General features: G+C 50.8%; 2 protein-coding genes across 34 annotated transcripts in view; one reads left to right on the top strand and one right to left on the bottom strand.

Annotated features, from left to right (window-relative positions):
* BAG6 (BAG cochaperone 6) overlaps positions 1 to 17,201 on the top strand; it is a 33,147-nt gene extending 15,946 nt beyond the window's left edge. For 20 of the 33 annotated variants that reach the window (XM_083600475.1, XM_083600482.1, XM_083600464.1 and 17 more), the window contains 16 exons: positions 263 to 349; positions 478 to 585; positions 1,756 to 1,868; positions 1,961 to 2,045; positions 3,113 to 3,489; positions 4,892 to 5,225; positions 6,830 to 6,999; positions 7,108 to 7,161; positions 9,526 to 9,628; positions 9,724 to 9,848; positions 11,202 to 11,348; positions 13,115 to 13,174; positions 13,817 to 13,960; positions 14,077 to 14,184; positions 16,063 to 16,209; positions 16,868 to 17,201. In XM_083600475.1, coding sequence (XP_083456601.1) covers positions 263 to 349; positions 478 to 585; positions 1,756 to 1,868; positions 1,961 to 2,045; positions 3,113 to 3,489; positions 4,892 to 5,225; positions 6,830 to 6,999; positions 7,108 to 7,161; positions 9,526 to 9,628; positions 9,724 to 9,848; positions 11,202 to 11,348; positions 13,115 to 13,174; positions 13,817 to 13,960; positions 14,077 to 14,184; positions 16,063 to 16,209; positions 16,868 to 16,966 — 2,261 coding nt within the window. In that variant the 3' untranslated portion in view covers positions 16,967 to 17,201. The remainder of the gene's footprint in view (positions 1 to 262; positions 350 to 477; positions 586 to 1,755; positions 1,869 to 1,960; positions 2,046 to 3,112; positions 3,490 to 4,891; positions 5,226 to 6,829; positions 7,000 to 7,107; positions 7,162 to 9,525; positions 9,629 to 9,723; positions 9,849 to 11,201; positions 11,349 to 13,114; positions 13,175 to 13,816; positions 13,961 to 14,076; positions 14,185 to 16,062; positions 16,210 to 16,867) is intronic. The other 13 variants (XM_083600468.1, XM_083600476.1, XM_083600471.1 and 10 more) reach the window with 1 other exon arrangement.
* Positions 17,202 to 19,823: 2,622 nt separating this feature from the next.
* Positions 19,824 to 23,257, bottom strand: part of PRRC2A (proline rich coiled-coil 2A) — a 41,781-nt gene continuing 38,347 nt past the window's right edge. The window contains exons 28-32 of the mRNA XM_083600278.1: positions 21,972 to 22,070; positions 21,639 to 21,863; positions 21,457 to 21,545; positions 20,725 to 20,818; positions 19,824 to 20,568 (exon numbers count right to left, since the gene is read on the bottom strand). Of these exons, the coding sequence (XP_083456404.1) occupies positions 20,431 to 20,568; positions 20,725 to 20,818; positions 21,457 to 21,545; positions 21,639 to 21,863; positions 21,972 to 22,070 (645 nt within the window). The 3' untranslated portion in view covers positions 19,824 to 20,430. The remainder of the gene's footprint in view (positions 20,569 to 20,724; positions 20,819 to 21,456; positions 21,546 to 21,638; positions 21,864 to 21,971; positions 22,071 to 23,257) is intronic.

Below are 23,257 nucleotides of genomic sequence, written 5' to 3' on the forward strand. Positions count from 1 at the left end.
TCTGATTGGTTGAGTTCTGCGTAGGTAGCAAGGAGGGAAAGAACCCAGGAGAAAAGGGGGAGCAAAAGAAGAGACAAAGTGGGGACTCGAGGGGGAGCGATGCCGCAGATCTCTCCTAAGAAAAATGACACACACACACAGAGAGAAAGAGTATAGGTTCGCATGTGGGATCCTGCGCCGTTCAGTTTCTCTGGGAGGAGGCGGGGGAGTCTGTGATGCTTGTTGTCGTTTTAAGTTCTGCTTGCCTCTCTCATCCTTCAAGACTCAGGTTCCCCGATGGGTGGAAGCGGCTCAGCCGGAGTGCCACCCACAGGACCCGCCGGACCCCCTGGGCACCCCCAAGGAATGGGTAAGGAGGGAGAACAGAGGCTGGGATGGGGGGGAGAGAGAGGGGTTCATATGAGATTGCACATTGTGATTGTGGGCTGTTGGTTGAACCTACCCTGTGTTTTTTTGTGTTCTCTCCTGCCCCCCAAGGTGGCACTGCTCACATGCCGCTCCCCAGCCTCCCGCCAGAGTTTATGCAGGCTGTCGCCCATCAGATCACCCAGCAGGCCATGGCAGCGGCCGCATCAGCGGCGACAGGTAACGGCACGGGAGGGCGCTGAAACACAGCAGAGGATCCTGTTTTGGGGGTGGGAACGGTTGATTCTTTCCTTCCCCTTCCGTGTTGTCAGTACGCAGGAAGCTGCCTTAGGCTGAACCAGATCGCTGGCCCATCGAAGCCCTTGTTGCCTACACTTGACCCTCATCGAAAATTTACATGTCACTGCCATAGCATACCGTATTTTTCGCTCTATAAGACGCACCAGACCACAAGACGTACCTAGTTTTTGGAGGAGGAAAACAAGAAAAAAAATATTCTGAATCTCAGAAGCCAGAACAGCAAGAGGGATAGCTGCGCAGTGAAAGCAGCAATCCCTCTTGCTGTTCTGGCTTCTGGGATAGCTGTGCAGCCTGCATTTGCTCCATAAGACGCACGCACATACCCCTTTACTTTTTAGAAGGGAAAAAGTGAGTCTTATAGAGCAAAAAATACGGTAATTGCTACATGGGATGTGTCGTCTTTATACACTAATGTACCTTTGGACACAGTAAAATCTCTAATCCAAGAATTGCTAGTTGATCATAATCAGTCTTCACCAGTGCGTTTTTTATTTTTATTCCCCCCCAATTTTTTAATTCATTTTATAACACAAATAAAGAACACAAACAGAAGAACAAACAATACAAACAAATAGTTGTCATAACCTTATTTTCCTAAACATTGTTAAGTGGGCTTCCCCAAGTCCCACCTATCTGATTTTCATTTTACTACCGGTGCATTTTTTAATGGAGATTCTAGATTTAGTTCTATCAAATAATTTATTTAGGTTTGGTTTGAAGTACTTCATTCAAAAACAAGGTGTAGCTATAGGGTCGAAACGTGCTCCCAGTGTGGCTAATATCTTTATGTGGAACTGTAACAACCCTTCGTGTGGATTATTGGACTCTATGAACAGACAGGGAATAGATACTTACACATGTATGGAACTTATGCATGAACTGATCCACTGGGTCTTCTGCTTTTTTCGTTGAACCTTATGAGACTTCCGTTGAATTCTACAATTTGATACAGTGAATATTATACCTTATTTATTCAAAAGTACAGCCGGTTACGTCTTGTGTGTTTATTGAATACACTTGAGTGGCAGCAGCTCTAGGGCCCTGATTTTCAACGGGGCGGACTTCTACCTGCCTTTTCCTGTTCCCTAGGCCAGCAGGTCCCCAGTTTCCAGTCAGCTCCGACGCGTGTCGTGATCGCCAGGCCCTCTGCTCCGTCTGTGCGGCCCACACACCCTGGGTCACCCCAGGCACCGGGACAAGGGGTGAGGACTAGGGCGGAGGGGAGCATCTTTTCCGAGAGGGGATCGCTGTTCCCCGCCGGCCGTCTTCTACCGAATCTCTTTCTCTCTTGCAGGGCCCTGGCCTCGGGGGGAATGCTTCCTTGGCCCAGATGATCAGCGGGTTGGTGGGGCAGCTCCTCATGCAGCCGGTGATAGTTGGTAGGTGGCAAGAGGCAGAGGGAAGGAGGGTGGGTGACGTTTCTGTAGTGTTTGGAATGGAAACGTGGGTGGGTCGTCTTGCAGTGATCACTTAATGGGAGTCAGACCTCATCAGTACATAACTCTTCTTCTGGAATGGTTAATGGCATAGGGGATTGATTGTGTGTGACACAGAGAGAATGAGAGAGAGGGGGGGGGCAGGGTGCTGACTTTGTCCAATGAAGGTTTGCATGCAAACAGCGCTATTTTTGTTATTTTCATTCTGCAGTCCTATATTAGGATTTCAAACGCTTTCAGACTGTTTATTGGTGGCAACAATAAATACATCTATTCATAAAAAAAGATACATGCAAACAGTGATTTCAAGATGTGCTGGTAATTGCAAATATCAGACCCAAGAGTGATAGCCAAGGACCGTGTGTTCTTCAGGCTATGAAAATTTAAATTCCGAAACTAAAAAAGTTGAATTCTGCTACCTGTATAAATTCTGCAATTCAGACGCTTCCATAATTCTGTTTTTGCTGGTAATTGGGAGGAGAGGAAAAAAGAAAACTGTATCTCAAGGGTGTTGGAAAGGATGAGTGTTTTGCTATTTAATTTTCCCCACAGGCTTCTGCCCAAAATCCGATGGGGAGAGCCCCGTCTCCAGTTCCTGTAAATCCTATTCAGCTCCTCTGGTTTCCATGATTAGGCAAGGTTTCCTATGCGCTTCCAAGCATAGCTTTGCATTCTTTTTCCGGAAGAGTAGACATTCCCTACTTGTGCTCTGTTCCTGAAAGCCCTATGAAGCATAAGAGCAGCCTTGGCACTTGTGAATCCTGGCTGTTTCTGCTGTGAGATGGTGTGGTCTCTGTAGGCCTACCCACATGGGTTTGGCTTCCCTCCACCCTGTTTTGGAAAACAGACAGAGAACTCCAGCTGTGGTTGGTGTGTGGTCCAGGCAAGCTAGCCGGAAGGAAACCTTTAAAATTGGGAGTCTGTGATGGATCTGTCTTCCTCTTTCTCAAATGCTCCCGTGCCCTTGCCTGGTCACTGACATAGCAGACCTCTTCGTTTTTCCTTCCTAGCTCAGGGCAGCGGGACTTCACCTTCTTCTTCGTCCTCCTCCTCCTCCTCCTCCACCTCTTCCTCTGTCAGCGCCCAAGCCGCCTTCAGCACCAGCAATTCTGCCTCCCCTCCCACAGCCTCGGCCAGCGCTGGCACCACCAACACCGCCACCACCGCTGCAGGGGGCAGCTCGGCCGGTGCCCCGGGAGGGCCCATGCCCTCCGGCCAACCCCCGACGGCAGCCGCCGCGGAGCTCCAGTTCTCTCAGCTGCTGGGGAACATCCTGGGGGCAGCCGGTTCCAGCATGGCTGGTGTGGCCGGCCTGGGTTCCCCCACCATCACCGTGGCAATGCCTGGCGTCCCGGCTTTCCTGCAAGGCATGACAGACTTCCTCCAGGTAAGCTTGGTTCCAGCCTCGCTTCATTCCCCGCAGTGGCGGTTTCAGCAGGGGGCGGGGGGCCGTGGCAGCAGATCAGCCCCTCTTCCATCCTTCCTCTCAGGGGAGGAAGGGTCTGCTGGTATAATTTCAGGAGATACAGTGGTACCTCAGGTTAAAGATGCTTTAGGTTACAGACGCTTCAGGTTACAGACTCCGCTAACCCAGAAATAATACCTCAGGTTAAGAACTTTACCTCAGGATGAGAACAGAAATAGCGCAGTGGCAGCGGGAGGCCCCATTAGCTAAAGTGGTACCTCAGGTTAAGAACAGTTTCAGGTTAAGAACGGACCTCTGGAACGAATTAAGTTATTAACCCGAGGTACCACTGTACTGGGTTTTGGGTTCTCTCTGCTGAATCCATAAATCACTCTCTGCTAGAAAAAGCCTTGAAGTGATTCGCAACCACAGTTAAAGTGTGTGGCATTTTTTAATGGAGCCAAACTCGGTCCTTCTGCAGAAAAATCTGCTCCAAGTTACCCCCGGCGCCCATTTAAGCTGTGTAATTTAGGAGAGCAAAGTCATAGAACTGGAAGGAACCCCAAGATTCATCAGTGAACCTTGCAGTGCAGGAATCTCAGCTAAAGCATCCAGGACAGATGGTCATCCAGCCTCTGCTTAAAAACCTCCAAGGAAGGAGACTCCCGAGGGAGACTGCTCCAGTGTCAAACAGCTCTTGCTGTCGGAAATTTTCTCCTGATGTTTAGTTGGAGTTTCCTTCCTTGTAACTTGAAGCCCTCGGTTCGAGTCCTTCCCTCCAGAGCAGGAGAAAACTAAGCTTGCTCCCTCTTCCATGTGACAGCCCTTGAGATACTTGAAGATGGCTATTGTATCTCCTTTAAAGGCTGGCGGGTGGTGCTGTGGGTTAAACCACAGAGCCTAGGACTTGCCAATCAGAAGGTCGGCGGTTCGAATCCCCACGACGGGGTGAGCTCCCGTTGCTCGGTCCCTGCTCCTGCCAGCCTAGCAGTTCAAAAGCACATCAAAGTGCAAGTAGATAAATAGGTACCGCTCCGGCGGGAAGGGAAACGGTGTTTCCGTGCGCTGCTCTGGTTCACCAGAAGCGGCTTAGTCATGCTGGCCACATGACCCGGAAGCTATACGCCGGCTCCCTCAGCCAGTAAAGCGAGATGAGCGCCGCAACCCCAGAGTTGTCTGAGACTGGACCTAATGGTCAGGGGTCCCTTTACCTTCACCTTTCTCCAAAGCCCTTGCTTGATGTGCTTCGTGTCACCCAGAGACCTGCCATCTTTTGGCCCCAGCCCTGCCTTCACTTTGACCTGCACCTGCTGGCCTGGAAGCCTTTGCATGCCTTTCCCCAGCACCCTTCCGGCCTCACTTCCCCCTCTCCTTCTCTCCGCAGGCGACGCAGATGGGGGCGGCTCCTCCCCACCCTCCGGAGCAGGCCCCGCCTCCCCCGCAGCCAGCGGCCTCCCCGCCACCGCCTCCTCCCCCGCCCTCGGCTCCCCAAAGCGGCATGGAGCCGCCTTTGGGGGGTGGGAGCAGCAACGTCCGTGGCGGCGCCTCGGCAGACTCCCTGCCACCCGAATTCTTCACCAGTGTGGTGCAAGGGGTGCTGTCGTCCATGATGGGGTCGCTCAGCGCCCAGCAGGGCAGCACCGAGAGCATCGCGGACTTCATCCAGCGCCTGAGCGGCACCAGCAACATCTTTGAGCCAGGCACAGAAGGGGCTCTGGGTAAGGAAGGTCTTGGGTGTGCCCCCCTTGCACTGGGGGGGGGGGGCTGCCGGTTAATAACAACAACAGCAATCGGTTTGAAGTCCATATTGTGCTATTGGCTTCATAATTTTGGACCTGGCAATATATTGTGTGCAAAAATCACGAAGCAGGGAAAACCATGAAGCCAGCCGGTGCCTCTACATAGCTCCATCCTTATTACAGACATCGTGAGATCTACCTCAGTGTTTAGCTGGTGATATATTGTGATGTTGAAAACCAGATAAAAATAATTTATTATTTATACCCCACCTGTCTGGCTGGGTTTCCCCAGACACTCTGGGCGGCTTCCAACAGAATATTAAAAACAGGATAAAACATCAAACTTTAAAAGCCAAACAGGGCTGCCTTCAGATGTCTTCTAAAAGTCAGATAGTTGTTTATTTCCTTGATATCTGATGGGAGGGTGTTCCACAGGGCGGGTGCCACTACCGAGAAGGCCCTCTGCCTGCTTCCCTGTAACCTCACTTCTTGCAGTGAGGGAACTGCCAGAAGGCCCTCAGAGCTGGACCTCAGTGTCTGGGCTGAACAATGGGGGTGGAGACGCTCCTTCAGGGTGCTGAGAGTTGCTCGGTGCCCTCTATTCTCCCCCTAAGATAGCTACAGAATGGTTTGACAACCAGTGCTTCCTCCCTGGCTGAATGATGGGGTGGAGACCTTCCTTCAGGTATACTGGGCTGAGACCATTTAGGGCTTTAAAGGTCAGCCCCAATACTTTGAATTGTGCTTGGAAACCCACTGGTTTGAAGAAGGCTGCCTTCTGCCCCCTGACCAATTCAAAGACTCCTCTTGTTTTCTGGGGTCCTGGTTGCCCCAGTTGGGAGAAGTAGGCTGACCCTTTTGATCTCTCCGGTCACTACCCTCTCTAGAACCCCTTGCAAACCTTGCTCCTCCTTTTTCTTGGATGTCCGTCACCCACAACCTCCCACAGTCTGGACCAGCGTTTCCCAAACTTGGTTCTCCAGCTGTTTTTGGACTACTATTCCCATCATCCCTGACCACTGGTCTTGCTCGCTCAGGATGATGGGAAACACTGGTCTGGACTTTGGGGCCCTGGCTCTGCCACCGTTGCCCAAGGAGGAGAAGGTGGAGGGGGGCGGATTCCTTTTCCAGCTTCACCTCCTCTCTCTGTGTTCCCCCAAAAATATAGTCCGCCCCCCCACAAGGTCTGAGGGACAGTGAGCTGGCCCCCTGCTGAAAACGTTTGCTGACCCCTGCCTTAGGCTGACTGAGAACAAGCTCCTGGCTGAAACGGGACAAGCTGGGTTGCAGCTCTGCCTCTTGGCCACTCTCCTGCCTGAGCTCCTTGCCAGCAATAGCCCATAGAGACGTCTTTTGCTAGAAGGACTTCCTCTCCCAGCTGACATTGCTCCCTTCCCTCCAGCCAGGCAGAAGTGCCGTGAGGCTCTTTCTCCCTGGGGAAATCCCAGGGCAGGGCAAGGGAGTCGTCAATATCGCCTTCTGTTCTCTCTCTCTCCCGGGGTTTCCAGCCACTGCTGCGTCCTCCCGTCCCATTCGGGTTAAGCAGAGGGTCAGCTTGCAAGGTTTGTGTCCCTCTTTTCTAGGCTTCTTTGGAGATCTGCTCTCCCTCATCTGCCAGAACTTCTCCATGGTCGACATGGTGATGCTGCTGCACGGGCAGTTCCAGCCGCTCCAGCGGATCCAGCCTCAGCTCAGCCGCTTCTTCCGGGAGGAGTACCTGCATGGCCAGGAGCCCACCGAGCGCAACGTTCGGGTGAGTGGACCCGCCCCTAGTTCCAGGCGCGACCTCCCCTCCTTCCCCACCTTGAGTCCATTCCTGTGGTGCGTGCTAACAGTTTCCTCTCTCTTCCGGCTTTTCCAGATGGCCACATGCAATTTGATCAACGGCTTGGAGGAGTACATTCGGGAGAGTTTTGTAAGTTCCACTTCTCCCTGCGCTGCGATGTGTTTGTGGGCTGCGGAGACTTGGGGCAGGATTTAGATGGGCCCAGGCATCTTGGTCACTGAAATAATTAGTTGGTACCCGGGACAGCATTCGTATTTATTTTCTTTTTAAAATAATTTTATTATTTGATTTTCAAAAACATAAAAGTACAGTGGTACCTTGGGTTACATACGCTTCAGGTTACATACGCTTCAGGTTACAGGCTCTGCTAACCCAGAAATAGTACCTCGGTTTAAGAACTTTGCTTCAGGATGAGAACAGAAATTGTGCTCCAGTGGCACAGCAGCAGCGAGAGGCCCCATTAGCTAAAGTGGTGCTTCAGGTTAAGAACAGTTTCAGGTTAAGAACGGACCTGCAGAACGAAGTAAGTACTTAACCCTAGGTACAACTGTACAACAAAAAGCAATTCAGAATCCAAATATCGAGATTGCTCTGAATCTCCTGACTTCCCCCCATCCCTTCCCTGGGTCCTAATGGTAATATTTCCAACTGCATATCAACACTTACCCAAATTTTTATCCTTCTAAATTATACATAACTTTCCGTTACATTCCAATTGTGGTTAAAATTCTGCCAGTGTTTTAACCTGCTTACAATGGTCTTGTAAATCAATTATAAACTTTTCCCATTCTTTTTAAAAGTTATTGTCTATTTGATTTCTGAGCTTCCCAGTTAATTTTGCCATTTTGGCATAGTCCCATCAACTTGGTTTGCCCTTCTTCTCTGGTCAGGGTTGTCTCTTCCTTCTATCTCTGGGCTAGTAGTATCTGTGCAGCTGTTGTCGCATAAATGAACAGTATTTTCTGGTCCTTTGGTATCTCGGTAGCTATAATTCCTAATAAAAAAGCTGCTGGTTTTTTTAACAAAAGTTATTTTAAACATTTTTTTGTAAGTCATCTCCCAGAAATTTTTAATTACTTTACATACCCACCACATATGATAAAAGGCTCCTTCTTTTTCTTTACATTTCCAGCATTTGTATTTCTTGCCATCACAGGGTCTTCAAAATTTTGCCTCCTCCTCCAGGGAAAGGAGTCATCCTACCCTCCAGATCTTCCCCACCTCTGATGGGTTAGGTTGGGTCTTCTGTGGGGAAAACCAAACAAAACTCAAGTTTTGTCTCAAGTTTTGCTAGGTATTCCTTGTCTGTCTCTTTGACCATAGTGTTGATTCCTGCTGTTTTTGTGTGGCGAAGCCCCAGACCTGCACCAGGTGGATGGATAAGAGAGGGAATCATTCCAGTTGGCAAGCTGAAATTCTTGCACTGTTGCAGGTTTTCCCAAACTTGGGTCTCCAGCTGTTTTTGGGGTACAACCCCCATCATCCCTAGCTAGCAGGACCAGTGGTGGTCAGGGATTATGGGAATTGGACTCCAAAGCAGCAGAAACCCAAGTTTGGGAAACCCTGCACTAACAGAACGATTGTCAAAGCGGGAGATGGATTTCCTCCCTGAAGTTTTTGTTTTTGGTTAATAGTTTGATCTGAAAATGTCTAGTCCATAGGTAGGCAACCTAAGGCCCGGGTGCCGGATCCAGTCCAATCGCCTTCTAAATCCGGCCCACGGACGGTCTGGGAATCAGCGTGTTTTTACATGAGTAGAATGTGTCCTTTTATTTAAAATGTACCTCTGGGTTATTTGTGGGGCCTGCCTGGTGTTTTTACACGAGTAGAAGGTGTGCTTTGATTTAAAATGCATCTCTGGGTTATTCGTGGGGCATAGGAATTTGTTCATTATTTTTCCCAAAATATAGTCCGGCCCCCCACATGGTCTGAGGGACAGTGGACCGGCCCCCTGCTGAAAAAGTTTGCTGACCCCTGGTCTAGCCTCCACAATGGTAGGCAGTCAACATGTGACAAGAACAGATGCAGGCGGAAACACTCTTTGAGCTGGCTTCTTGCTGCCCAAAGCAGGACGCGGGTGACGCTGTGTATTAAACCACAGAGCCTAGGACTTGCTGATCAGAAAGTCGGTGGTTCGAATTCCCATGACGGAGTGAGCTCCCGTTGCTCGGTCCCTGCTCCTGCCAACCTAGCAGTTCGAAAGCACAAAGTGCAAGTAGATAAATAGGTACCGCTCCAGTGGGAAGGTAAACGGCATTTCCGTGCGCTGCTCTGGTTCGCCAGAAGTGGCTTAGTCATGCTGGCCACATGACCCAGAAGCTGTATGCCGGCTCCCTCAGCCAATAAAGCGAGATGAGCGCCGCAACCCCAGAGTCGGCCATGACTGGACCTAATGGTCAGGGGTCCCTTTACCTTTACCTTGCTGCCCAAGAGCTATATAACCCCGACTTCCCCCTTCCCCCTCGTCTCTGATGCCTCCCATTTCCCCCCTAGGCCTCCGTCCGAGTTCAAGATGGCGTTGACATCACCCGCACCAACCTGGAATTCCTGCAGGAACAATTCAACCGCATTGCAATGCACATCCTCCATTGCACTGGTAAGGCGGTGGGCTGAGATCCGGGAGCTTTCCGGAGGGGGCTGCTTCTCCTCCTTCCCCACCCCCTCCAGCATCCATCTCCTCTCTCCTTTCAGATAATACCTTTGGGTATCGGCTGCTGGAGCTGTGCAACCAGGGCCTGTTCGAGTGCCTGGCGCTGAACCTCTACTGCTTGCGGGGGGAGCAGGGAGCCCTGACTGCTGTCATCAACGACCGCATTGTGAGTGATGAGTTGTGCTCTGCTGACGTTCCTCATCTTCCGGGGCTGTAGGGCTGATTCAGGGCAGTGGGGGAGATACTAGAGCCAACTGAAGAGAAAAGGAAGCCTGCGAGTTGTGGCGTCTCCCGACGACAGCGTCGGGATCGCATGGGCAGAGCTGCGTGCTGGAAGTCCCGTTTGGAATTCTGCAAGCATAAGTTAATATGGATGTGCCCAGGGGTGAGACGGTTGAAATAGGGCGTGGGAAACATGGTCAAGCAACTAGCTTCCACACTGTGCTCCTGGCGAATGGAAGGCCTTATAAAGCCCTTCACTGTTCAAAGTGTGACTGTTTCACCTTTCCTGACGTCTGCCCAATGATAATCTCGTTAAAAATGGTACAGAAAAATTGGAGAACGAAACCGATTGAAGGAAGTATGGAAGTTAGCCACCCCAATTTATCTCGTAAGGTAGACTGGCCCGGCAGGGAACAGCTGAACCAGAGTCCCACCGGTGTGCTTTGTAACTGAGTGGGGATTATAGGTAACAATCCCAGTCTCCCCCGTCAGAGTCCAGCATACTTTGTTCTGTACAGTGGTAACTCGGGTTACCGACACTTCAGGTTACAGATGTTTCAGGTTACAAACTCTGTTAACCCAGAAATAGTACCTCGGGTTAAGAACTTTGCTTCAAGATGAGAACAGAGATTGTGTGCTGGCACAACAGTGGCAGCGGGAGGCCCTATTAGCTAAAGTGGTACCTCAGGTTCAGAACAGTTTCAGGTTAAGAACGGACCTCCAGAACGAATTAAGTTCTTAACCCGAGGTACCACTGTATTGCATGGGGCCTCAGCTAATGCAGTACAGTGGTACCTCGGGTTACAAACACCTCGGGTTACAAACACTTCAGGTTACAAACTCCGCTAACCCAGAAATAGTACCTCGGGTTAAGAACTTTGCCCCAGGATGAGAACAGAAATCGCGTGGCAGCAGCGGGAAGCCCCATTAGCGAAAGCGCACCTCAGGTTAAGAACGGACCTCTGGAACGAATTAAGTTCATAATCTGAGGTACCACTGTATTGGAGTTGTGTTGGTCATGAAGTACCTTAGGAAAACAAATGGATGATCTCAGCTGGTCTCCCACTTTCTTCAGCCCTAATGACTCTTTTCATTGAAACAGTTAAATTTGTGAGTTGTTTATTGCCAACTCACTTAACTTGTCCCAAAGGACTTGTTGCCCTGGCTAATTTCGAGGTTGCGTCAATGAATTAGAAGGACGCCGTCTCGTTCACTGAGGGCTGCTGGCTTGGAATGGGAGTTTGCAGTCCTGACAGCCTTGTGTCTCTTTCTCTTTCTTGGCCTGCCTGGGCGGCAGAGGCGGATGTCGGCAGACATGAACCCCTCCTTGGTGAGCTGGCTCACCACCATGATGAGCATGCGGCTGCAGGTCATCCTGGAGCACATGCCCGTCACAGAGGATCAAATACTACAGTATGTCCGCAGGATGGGCGACCCCCCACAGGTAAGACTCCTGAAATTGGATAGAGAAGCGTGGGTGGAATCAGGTACTAAATCCTAGTTTCCCGTACCTTTTGGGAGGCTCCTCTATTGTTGAGGAGACGCTGGTCCAGGTCTCCCGAGTGTTGAGCATTTTGGCCCATAACTCCATACTGTCCTACATTCCACAATTTCAGTTGCAGTGAGGACATTGCAGTTACGGGGCATCATCATCATCATTATTATTAATAATAATAATAATAATAATAATAATAATAATTATTTTTCTTCATACCCCGCCCTCCCCAGCCAGAGCCAGGCTCAGGGCAGCTAACACGAATAAAATTACAATAAAACATAATAGGGGGAAACAAGGTAAAGGTAAAAGGACCCCTGACCATTAGGTCCAGCCGTGGCCGACTCTGGGGTTGAGGCGCTCATCTCGCTTTATTGGCTGAGGGAGCCGGCATACAGCTTCCGGGTCATGTGGCCAGCATGACTAAGCCGCTTCTGGCGAACCAGAGTAGCGCACGGAAACGCCGTTTACCTTCCCGCCAGAGCAGTACCTATTTATCTACTTGCACTTTGACGTGCTTTTGAACTGCTAGGTTGGCAGGAGCAGGGACTGAGCAACGGGAGCTCACCCTGTCGCGGGGATTCGAACCGCTGACCTTCTGATCGGCAAGTCCTAGGCTCCGTGGTTTAACCCACAGCGTCACCCGCGTCCCTAGGGGGAAACAAACAAAACCCAGTTTATTAAAATACGGGTTAAAATACAATTTAAAATGCAGCCTCATTTTAATAGTAGCCCATAAATCAAAACCATAAGGGGAGGGAAACATAAGGGTCAGACTGAGTCCAAACCAAAGGCCAGGCGGAACAGCTCTGTCTTGCAGGTCCTGTGGAAAGATGTCAAGTCCCGCAGGGCCCTGGTCTCTTGTGACAGAGCGTTCCACCAAGTCGGGGCCAGTACTGAAAAGGCCCTGGCCCCCAAAAGTTCATCGAGGACTGGGGGAAATTTGTGGAATACCTGGAATATATAAGTGAGGGACAGATAACGCTAATGGGATTTAAAGAAGCACTGTGAAAAATTAAGAAATATTGTCTAAAGGGAATAGAAAGAAAGATATAAATAATGTCAATATAAAACTAAGAAATGCGTAATTTAAATAATAACTATGGATGATTTACGGAAAAGCTGAAGGAAGTCCAGAAAAGGAATAAGTTGTGAAAAAATTAGATGTGAAACTAATATGTTTTTATTTTTTGTTTTTTGATGTAAATTAATAAAAATTTATTTAAAAAAAGAAAAGAAAAGGCCCTGGCCCTTGTTGAGACCAATCTAACCACCTTGCGGCTCGGGACCTCCAAAGTGTTGCTATTTATGGACCTTGAGGCTCTCCGTGGGGCATACCAGGAGAGGCGGTCCCGCAGGTACGAGGGTCCTAGGCCCCATAGGGCTTTAAAGGTCAAAACCAGCACCTTAAACCTGACCCTGTACTCCACCGGGGGCCAGTGCACAGCCAAGACATTCCATGCAAAACCCAAGGAGAGAGCAGTTGCGGGGTGCTGTCTGCAGTCTCTCTCACCTTCTTCATTTTTCCTTTGGCTAAGATTTGGTAGGGCCACCAGGAGCCAGATCAGATTGTTTTGTGGACCACATCCCGGTGGGACTTGTTTGTTGGGAGATCAGAGGGGGAGGTGTGTGGGGAGACTGTGACTCTATTGTGGGTGCTGGGTATCGCCACCAAGGCCTCTGAATGCACTCTCTCTCTCCTCCCATCCTTTTAGCCTGTACCAGAAGAACCGATGGAGCTTCAGGCTGCAGAGCAGCCTTCCGAAACCCTGCAGGTACGGAGTGGGAGCCGGGAGCCCCCGGCTTCTTTGAATGTGTCAGGGTGCTGTGGAGCTGGGAGAGGGTATGGTTCCCAGGGTCTTCTGGCGGTTCCCTCCCTGCGAGAAGTGAGGTTACAGGCAGCCAGGCAGAGGGCCTTCTCGGTGGTGGCACCCGCCCCGTGGAACGCCCTCCAGGAGACTTTTAGAAGACATCTGAAGGCAGTCCTGTTACAGGGAAGTTCTTAATAGTTGGTGTTTTATTGTGCCTTCACCTTTTGCTGCTGTCTAGAGTGGCTGGGGAAAACCAGTTGGATGGGCGGCATATAAATAAAATAATATACAAAGCCCTTAGCGTGAGCTACTGCCAGTGATCCTTGTAAGAACCTTGAGAGGTGGATGAGAAGTGTTCCCATATGGCAAATGGAAGGACAGAGGCTGCCTCCCTCCCCCAACCTTCTAGGCTTAATGTGTGTGTCTGAAGCCCTTCGCAACTTGCTGGTATATGGGGAAAAACTTAATTATTGATTCTGAAGCTGCCCCCACCCAGTGCTGCCCACTGGGCCAAGCCCCTTTTCTGCCTGAAACACCGGGGATATGTTCCTGGCAGGCGCACCTTGCTTGGGCCCTGCTCCTATTCTCTCCTCCCTTTCCTCGCAGCGAGACAGCGCCGCGTCCCCGGCCCCGGCCACAACGGCCGAGGAGGCCATGCCCCAGCAGCACGGGGAGCCGGAGCACGAGGAGCCGCAGCAAGGGGAGCCGCCCGCCCCCGACACAGAGCCCTGGGCAGCTGCCGTGCCCCCTGTGAGTGGTCTGGGGCGGAAGCGAGCGGCGACCGGGGGAGGGCGGGGAGAAAGAACTCTCTGGAGTTGCTAACGGGTCCCCCAATGCTTTCCTCTTCCCTCCTCCTCGTCCGCAAGGAGTGGGTGCCCATCATCCGGGAGGACATCCAGAGCCAGCGCAAACTGAAGCAGCAGCCCCCCCTCAGCGACGCCTACCTGAGCGGCATGCCGGCCAAGCGGCGCAAGGTGAGAGGGCCCTTCTGCCCCAGGGAGGATGCGCTTCGCTCGGGTTGCCCCACGGAAATGACAAAGGCGGCCCGGCCTCTCTTAAACAGCAGGTTCTCCTCGCGTGGCCAACCCCAGGGGCTTAAAGCAGCACTTCCTGCATTGGAGAGGGCTGAACTGGATGGTCCTATGGGTCCCTTCCAATTCTGCAAGTCCACGATTCCATTTCCCTTGATGGGATCATCTTCTTCTTTGGCGATCACTCATAGCGGAGTATGATTGTCTTGTCCTACACTCGAGTAGGACCCTGGCAGAGACACATGCCCGACTGCCATGTTCTGTCCCTCCTGGTCCATTGTTCGGGAGCTTCAAAAGCATTCTTCAGCCCAAACATCACAGCGACCGAAGCCAACCAACACCGGCACACTTAGGGATCCACAGAGTCTTTGCAGCTTGCGTGACGGACCTCAGCAACTCAGCATTTGGGCTAATCTACTTTATTTACATATAAACACACATGGAGCACTGCAACATGGCTCCCTCTCTCTCTCTAGTATCAGACAGCAAAGAAAAAACAAAACAAAGGGCAATAGTCCCACTTTACGGAACACAGTAACACAAACATCCTGTCTCTGTCACTTCCCACTTTGTGGAGTCAAAACATACACCGTCATGTGAAAGACAGCAATCCCATGACTGCAGTCATGGAGCAGGAATTCTAACATGTCTTCCACTAACAAAGTCTTAACAGTGAGTCTGTAAGTGACTGTGGAGGCCAATTCTGGATCCACACGTCCTTCCACAGTGGGGACATAGGTTTCTGGGTGGGAGTTGATCATGGTGAGGGTTTGCCAAGCGTGCCTTCCTTTTAGCACGTTTTTCCCTTTTGTCCTGTGCTTGAGTGTCTTGAAAGCCAATGACACGTTTGGTAAAGGCTGTTCTCCAACTGGAGCGCTCGCAGGCCAGTGTTTCCCAGTTGTCGGTGTTTACACTACATTTTTTAAGATTTGCCTTGAGTGTCTTTAAACCTCTTTTGTTTTGATGGGATACGGAGGCGCCTTGCTTGTGGGTGGTGAATTTTCTGGGGGGAAACAAATATTTATTTTTCGCTCCGACTCTGGTGGACAGTTTTCACCAATGGGAAGTGTAGAGTGGAGGCAGATTTAAATCTGACTTGAGCTCCTTCTGGTTTGGGAGACATGACATGTCCTCAGTTCACTGCAGATGTTCTGGGTTTTTGTTTTGAGAAACTCCTCACTTCTTTCCCTTTTAGTCTTCTCCCCTTTGTGATGCCCACCCAACATCCCTTCCCTTGGGAATTCTAACTTCTTCTTTCATGATGTTACTGTGTTACGTATTTTTCTGTGGTTTTCATGTTGCCCTGTGATCCTCAGAGGAAGGGCAGTAAAGAAATTCAAGAAGTAAATAAATGATGGAAAGGAAATGGTATCACTAATAAGGATGCAAAATCCTCTCTCCCTCTAGTAGACGTGACGAATGAAAAAAAGCAAAAGTTTTGGAAGTCGGTTTTCTCAAACCCCAACTTTGAGTAAGGGCTAACGCTTGCTTCCATAATTTCAGCACATCCCAGACCTGGATGTTTACAACTAGACTCACAATAGTGATGCAGGGCTCTTACTGGCTCTGGCCTCTAGTCATGTGAGCTTTCATTCATCCTTGCTTCAGAGCTGGGGAGGGTTGCCTTGTGGGAACTTCCCCTCATGCTTTGGGTGTGTGTAGCAGGGTTGATCCACAGCTGAAGGAAGTCTTTGTGTGAATGTCTGCTGTGCTTTTTGGCTGATCGCATAACGCAGACAGGTTCCGCTCCGGCTTACCTGCCGCTCCAGGACCTTATTGCAAGCGCGGAACCCTAAACCGGTCTCTTCCCTCTCTTGGAAGACTATGCAGGGGGATGGTCCCCAGCTCCTTCTGTCCGAGGCAGTCAACAAAGCGGCCAAAGTAGCAGGCGTGAAACCTCTGACGAGCGCCGAGAGCCTGAGCAGAGATCTAGCAGAGCCAGCGCTGCAGGAGGGCTACCGACAGCAGGTGAGGACGGGGGTCTGTTGGTGGGTGAGGCCTTAGTTTCTGCTTTTATACCCCAATGGGGGCTGTATGACACCTACCGTATTTTTCGCTCCATAGGGCACACTGGACCATAGGGTCACCTAGTTTTTAGGGGGGGGGGAATAAAGGAAAAAATTATCCCCCCCCCCGCCCTAAAGAGCAAAGAAGCCAAGACAGCGAGCGGGATCCATCCCGCTGGCTGTCTTGGCTTCCTGTTTAGCAGCGCGCAACCTCTCCAGCCGGAGAGGCTTCGTTTTTAGCCGCGGGGCTGGGGCGGGGGCAGCCCGAGATTCCCCCGACCCCAGCCCCCAGAACAGGTCTGGGAGCGGTGGCAAGGTTGCACGCAGCTCCCAGAGCTTGCGGGGCTGGGGGCGCACTCCGAAGGCTTGCGGATAGCTGCCTGAAGCCTGGAGAGCGAGAGGGCTTGGTGCGCACCAACCCCTCTCGCTCTCCAGGCTTCAGCGTTTCTATCACTGAAACCAAGGAGCCTGCATTCGCTCCATAGGACGCACACACATTTCCCCTTCATTTTTGGAGGGGAAAAAGTGCATCCTATAGAGCGAAAAATACGGTATCTGTCCAGGCGATTTGGGGCAGCCGGACTCCTGCCCCTCACTCTCCATTTTCTTCTCTCTTTCAGCTGAAATCTGATCTGCAGAAGCGGCTGCAAGCTGATCCCAGCTTCACCCCGCAGAGGTTCCCCAACGCCCAGCAAGCCTTTGTGGCCGAGGACTTGTAATGGTCACTGCCCCCAAACCCTCCTGGATAGGGAGGCCTGCTCTCTGGGGCTCACCTCTTTGTCCTTTTTTGTGCACAATGCAGACAGCCACTCCCTTCTCAGGCCAAATATTTAAGTTCCTTCCCAACTTACGTCCCCCCTTCCCAACCCCGTCTTCTGGTTGCTGTGACCTTTCTCCCCCAGCGGAGTCCTCGAGTTGCTGCTGAATCAGTAAATAAAGCCACTTGTCGAGGGACTGGTGGTGCTTGTGTTTTCTCAAAACGCTCTTTTGGCTGGTGGGATATTGAGTTGCCTTGTGGCCCAGCGACTGCAGCCAAGTTCATCACTCTTGCATTACAGAATGAATTGATCAAAACCGGCAATTGAAGTCGCCAAGGAAAAGGCCGATTTAAATCTTTACCATTGATATCGCTTCCTCAACAGCCGTGTTAATAATATAAAAGTAAAACCAATGAAAGGTTTTTTTTAAAAAAACACTATTTCGTTCTTAACAACCAAACCTCATATGTATATTGTGTGTATATATATATTTACATGCTTTCCTTTTAAAAAAAAAAACAACCTAGAAAGGGAATAGCTTTACAATATTCCCAAATAGATGCTTCCTTGTAACGATCACCTGTGGCAGTTTGCAAGGTTCACAAATTGATAAGACTTGTATGCGAGTCCCTTTGCATTCTCCCATGTAGGAGGCCATACAATTGTCCTTTCTTCTTCTTTCTGCTCCACTTGGCCCAGGGCTACCCTCCCTCAGTAAAGCATCAAATAAAAATGAAGTTCTTTTTAGGTGGAATATAAACATTCCTGAGTGAAGTTGTCAGATTGGTTATGATACGGCTTTTACACCTTAACACTGATTCAGGTGAAAGATAAAACCTTGTAGGGCTAACAAGAGTGTGGTTTGAACACTTCCTAAGGCAGCGGGGTATAGCGGTTACTGTGTTGGACTGCGGTAGGAAAGATCAGGGTTCACATCGCTACTGAGCCACCATGCGGCCCGTCACCGTCTCACAAACCCTGTCTCAGGGTGAGGAGAGAGCCATGTATGTCACCCTCAGCTCCTTGGGGGGAAAAAGTGGGATATAAATAAGTAAAATTAGTAAGCTTTGGCATGCTGGGTGCTGCTGCCAGAGGATGAGTGTTGCATTTCTACGCTGGGGGTGGACAGGCACCTCTTCCCTTTGCACCCCACTTGTGCCAAACTTCTGGCAATACCGGGGTACCAGGTTACTTCTCAAACACCTATTGTTTTAAGATAGCCTTTTTTCAAAAAAAGTAAACCTCATTTCCATTTAAATCAGATTTTTAAAAACCTTTCCTTTTAAAACTCACAGCAAAGTAGTATGTTGAACTTGTTTTTGTGCCTCAGTCTTGTGGGTGGTCTAAACGTGGCAATGAGGAACTGAAGAGAACTTGTAAAAACTTAAGAAGAGCCTGCTGGAATAGGCCCATCTGGTTCAGTTAGAGGTTTTTAAAGAAAAGCTGCCTCCAAGCAGATAATATTAATCTGTATGAGGGGAAAGTATGGATAAAAGCGGTATATGTGAAAAATAGCACAGAAAAAGGGAAACGTACTTAACACACATTTTTGTATTGGGGAAATGCATACAAGAACATGTGTATTAGGGAATAATCTGCCCAAGTATGCTGCCAATTTTTTTTTTAATAAAGACCTTTTTTTAAAAAAGCAAGCAGCAAACTGATGCCGCAACATGAAAAACGGGCTACAAGACTGGATTTTCTTCTTCAACCAATAGCCCTGCAGTTTCCTTCTCTTCGGGAATAGATTAAATGCTTAAGTGCCAAATGTTGTTGCCCAGCACAGCTGATTCCGCCAACCAATGGAGGCCATCTGTCAATCGGTCACTTATTGCCCGTGAACCAATGGAACTGTCTTCCTTCTGTAGGCGTGGCTGGAGAATGTGCCTGCAACAGATCCTTTGACATTCAGTCCAGCTGCTCCTGTTCTTCCCTCGCTCTGTTGTAGAGGCATGCTCATTGCCTGGAGGTTCTTATAGGAGCCTCTGAAGAGCCCAGGTGTGCTGCTCTTCTCTAGTGGCTTGTAATGAGGCATCTGGTTGTCCTGGCAGAGGGGCACTTTAGCCACCCGGACTGGTACCCACTGATAGCCTTAATACTTTAGAGCAGGCATAGGCAAACTTGACCCTCCAGATGTTTTGGGACTACAACTCCCATCATACCTGACCACTGGTCCTGTTAGCTAGGGATCATGGGAGTTGTAGTCCCAAAACATCTGGAGGGCCAAGTCTGCTTTAGAGCCACCATCCACATTCCAGCAAGAATAGCTGCTGCACAACTGATTTAATCCAGGGTATAAGAATCGCTGCAAAGCATGTGTTTATCAGGAAGGTACACAGCGTGATGCTTTTTTAAAAAAAGGCTAGGTGTGTGAGTGAAGGGAAATAAGCGTCCTTGGAAGTTACCTTTTTCTAGCAGCACAACTAAGTAGACTCCACTACAGAAACGGAGGCTGGCCAGCCTAATGTGCAAACTTTCTAGAGAATGGTTTTGAAGGCTTGTGTGTTGCAATTTCGATTCCCCCCCCCCCCAGTAGGGATTGGGAGAATGGAAGCGCTCAAGAAGCAGAGCTGCCTGCAAGGGGTGGTAAGCAGTTTCTATATAACCTTTCGTGCCTCTGATAATATGGAAGCAGTCACTACCAGCGCTTTGCCAAGACAATATTTTTCACAAAGCACCGTCCCGGGCACCTGTAATTTCTAAAATCCCCATGATACAGAGAACTAATTCTTTCCCCTGACCAGGCTTCATTTTCCATGGAGTGAAAAGTTTTCGCACGCTGAGGAAGTCGGCAGGCAAGATGACAATCCAAAAAACCCACAGTCTCACTTTTTATTTTATTGGTTTTTTTAAACAACTTTTTTGGTTTTATTTATTAAACAAACCAGCTTGACCACCTTTTTAAAAACTCAATGCTTCCTATTTCAAACTCGGGGGAGCAAATAGGAGAGGAGACAGGCTCCCAGTCTCACCTCCCCCCGCCCCCATAAATAGAAGAGGGAAGAGGAGAGACCCCCCCGACATGTTCATATTTATATATATTTACACTCCAAACCTCAGAGCTGCTCCCCCCTCAGATCAAAGGGCAACAGAGCCCCCTACCAGAAAAATAAACTCAGGTGAAACCAAAGGAAATAAGCAAAAATACATTCAGCTGGGAGCCTCCCAAATTCCTGATCCTTGCCCCCCTTCCAAATTACACTCTGAGCACCCACACTAAGTGTCTAACACCCCTACTCCAAGGGGCAAATTCCAGTGTCACCCCCCCAAACAGAAAAGGAGTTTAAGGAGACACCCCGTATTCAGGATACACCAAAGGGGGGGGGAGAGGAACAAACCCCTGCAAACAGCCCTCCCGCGATCTTGGGGAGGAGAGGGGGGAGGAAGTTAACAGAATCGAAAAGGGGAGGGTTCAGCATCCTGGGCTAGTGGTGGCCGGAGAGACTGGGGTCTTGCTTGTCAGTGTGGGAGCGCATGTCTGGCTCAAGCCGGTGGGCTGGCGTGCCGTCACGAGGTGGAGCGGCTCGCTCCCAGGAGCGGGGATTCCAGCGCAGGACATCCGACTGGGGAGCAGAACACACACAGCCGATGAGAGGAGGAAGGTCGCTGCGTTCCTGAAACCCCCGCCCTGATAATCCCAGAGCTGCCTTTAAAAAAGCGGGCTCCGCTTCTCAATCCCGGTCCCACCTTCCGTTCACAGTCCCGTAAGGCGGCCTCACCTGCTGGTAGACCTCAAAGCGCTGGGCACGGAAGATACCACCATAGGCAGAACCAGGGGACTTCAGCCTGGCACCAAAGCCTCCAGAGAAAGGCCTGAGGGGAGAGAAAAAGTCTCCGTGACGAGGCAGCCAAAGGGGCCATTTCACTTCTCTCTCGCTGCTCAGGAACCATCTTCTGACACTTACTACTTTTAACGGAAATGATACTTCTGAGAACTTGCAAAGAGAAGGCACCAGTAACAGGAAGATGCTTTAGGGAAAGGCTTCCTGGCTGACTCAAGGCAATGTGGGTCCACTCCACAAAATGTGAGATGGGTCCAGTCGTCGTCCTTTTATGAGTCTGCTACATATTAACTGGGCGCCAGCACCCCCAGGCAGCATTGGGGGGGGGCAGTCTTGATAACTGGAGACCTTACAGCATGGGTAGGCAAACTAAGGCCCAGGGGACAGATCCGGCCCAATTGCCTTCTCAATCTGGCCTGCGGACGGTCCGAGAATCAGCGTGTTTTTACATGAGTAGAATGTGTCCTTTTATTTAAAATGCATCTCTGGGTTATTAGTGGGGCATAGGAATTTGTTCATTTTTTCTTCAAAATATAGTCCGGCCCCCCACAAGGTCTGAGGGACAGTGGACCGGCCCCCTGCTGAAAAAGTTTGCTGATCCCTGTCTTACAGCCTGTTTCCAGGACATTTCCTCTGTCCCCAAAGCTCTGCCCCACACAGAACACTCACCTGCCCCCAGAGGGGGGCCGGGCCCCTGGAGACCCCAGGCCATTGAGTTTCCTGTAATCTTGTAGCGGCTTCATTTCCAGAGCGTGGAGCTGGCGGGGGGGAAAAAAGTCCTACATCAGAACCAGCGGGTGGGAAGGCCATTCCCACGGAGCAGAGTCCCGCCCACCAGCCCTCTTCCTTACCTCGCTACGGCCCACTCCGCCGTGAGGAAAGGCTCGCACGGCTGGAGAGACGAGGCGCCCGGCTAGCTGCCCGGGCGCCCGCAGAGCCTGGGTGGCCACGGACACCAGGGGCATGGGGGGAGGCGGCGGCTGCGGAGGGGCAGGGGCAGAAGGTGGCGCTTGCTGCAAGGAGCCAAAGTTCACCACGGGGGGCAGCTGGGGCGGCTCCACCACGGGCAACAGGACCTAGGGCAGGACAGAGGGGAGGGAGAGAGAGAAAGAGAGGGGCTGCATTACAATCCTGGGACGGTTTTGGTCCAGGAGCTGGGCTGAAAGAGACGGTGCTTCGCTCACCTGCTGGCCAGGGCCTGGAGCAGTCAGGAAGTTGCTCTGGCTGCCTTGCCCCAGGGCGGCTGGGTAGAACTCGGAGGGGGATGCAAGTTCTTGGCGCACCTGCAAGGGAGAAGGGACACGATGATGGCAACTCCCAACACAGCCCATTTCTTGAAGGGCCAGAGGAGGCGGCCCACTCCGACTGCATCAAAGGTTTCTGAATGCAAGCTCATCATCGGAGCCTTCCTGGATCAGTTCCATGGTCCACCATAAAGCCAATGGCTCTACAAAACCGACAAGCAGGGTGTCAGAGGCTAGCTGGCAGCAAATCACAGAGTGATTTTTATTAGAAGAACAGGATCTGCTGAGGAGTGCCAGGCCTAGTGAGCACAGCAACTCTCTTCAATAAGTCTTGCTCCTAGGAGGCAGTTATGGAGACTACAGGTCCTTGCCTTCCCACAGCTCCCTAAGTGTCCTCTTTCCCTGGGTCCTTCCCAAGCAATCTGAGACTACATCGACACATCTGCCTCTGCTCCTCCCTCTTCATACCCCTTCTGATTCTGGGAGACCAACGGGTCTGTTGTAGAATTAGGGGAAGATCCTCCTGGCTTCACCAGTCTGACACCTCTCTGCCTCTCCTGCTTTGGTTCTGGACCTCTCTGCGCCAACAATTCTCTCTGCTCTCTGTTACCTCTTCAGCTTCCAACACCTCCTCTTCCGAAGTCTTCTCCCTCCAACCACTCATTGTTGTCCCACCACCACTCCCCAAGCTCTGAGCCTTCTTCCTTTGGGGGTCCCCCAGCTGGGGCCTTCCACCAATCCTCTGTGCCCAACCAGTCCTTGACACAGGACCTGAGGGCAAGAATGTTCTCCTGTTCGTGATCCACAGCAACTGGTATTTAGAAGCATGTGGGCCACGATCCTCAGTAACTGGCAACACTCCTCACATCTGTGGCTCCGGAGCAGCAGAGCAAGCCAACTGAAAAGAACGCTTGGCTCCTAGGCACAAAGCTACTTGCCTATGAAGAGTAAGGTAAAGGGACCCCTGACCATTAGGTCTAGTCACAGACGACTCTGGGGTTGTGGCGCTCATCTCGCTTTATTGGCCGAGGGAGCCGGCGTACAGCTTCCGGGTCATGTGGCCAGCATGACTAAGCAGCTTCTGACGAACCGGAGCAGCGCACGGAAACGCCGTTTAGATTCCCGCCGGAGCGGTACCTATTTATCTACTTGCACTTTGACGTGTTTTCAAACTGCTAGGTTGGCAGGAGCAGGGACCGAGCAACGGGAGCTCACCCCGACATGGG

Source organism: Podarcis filfolensis (assembly GCF_964270895.1).
Source record: "Podarcis filfolensis genome assembly, chromosome: 2".
Taxonomy (NCBI): domain Eukaryota; kingdom Metazoa; phylum Chordata; class Lepidosauria; order Squamata; family Lacertidae; genus Podarcis; species Podarcis filfolensis.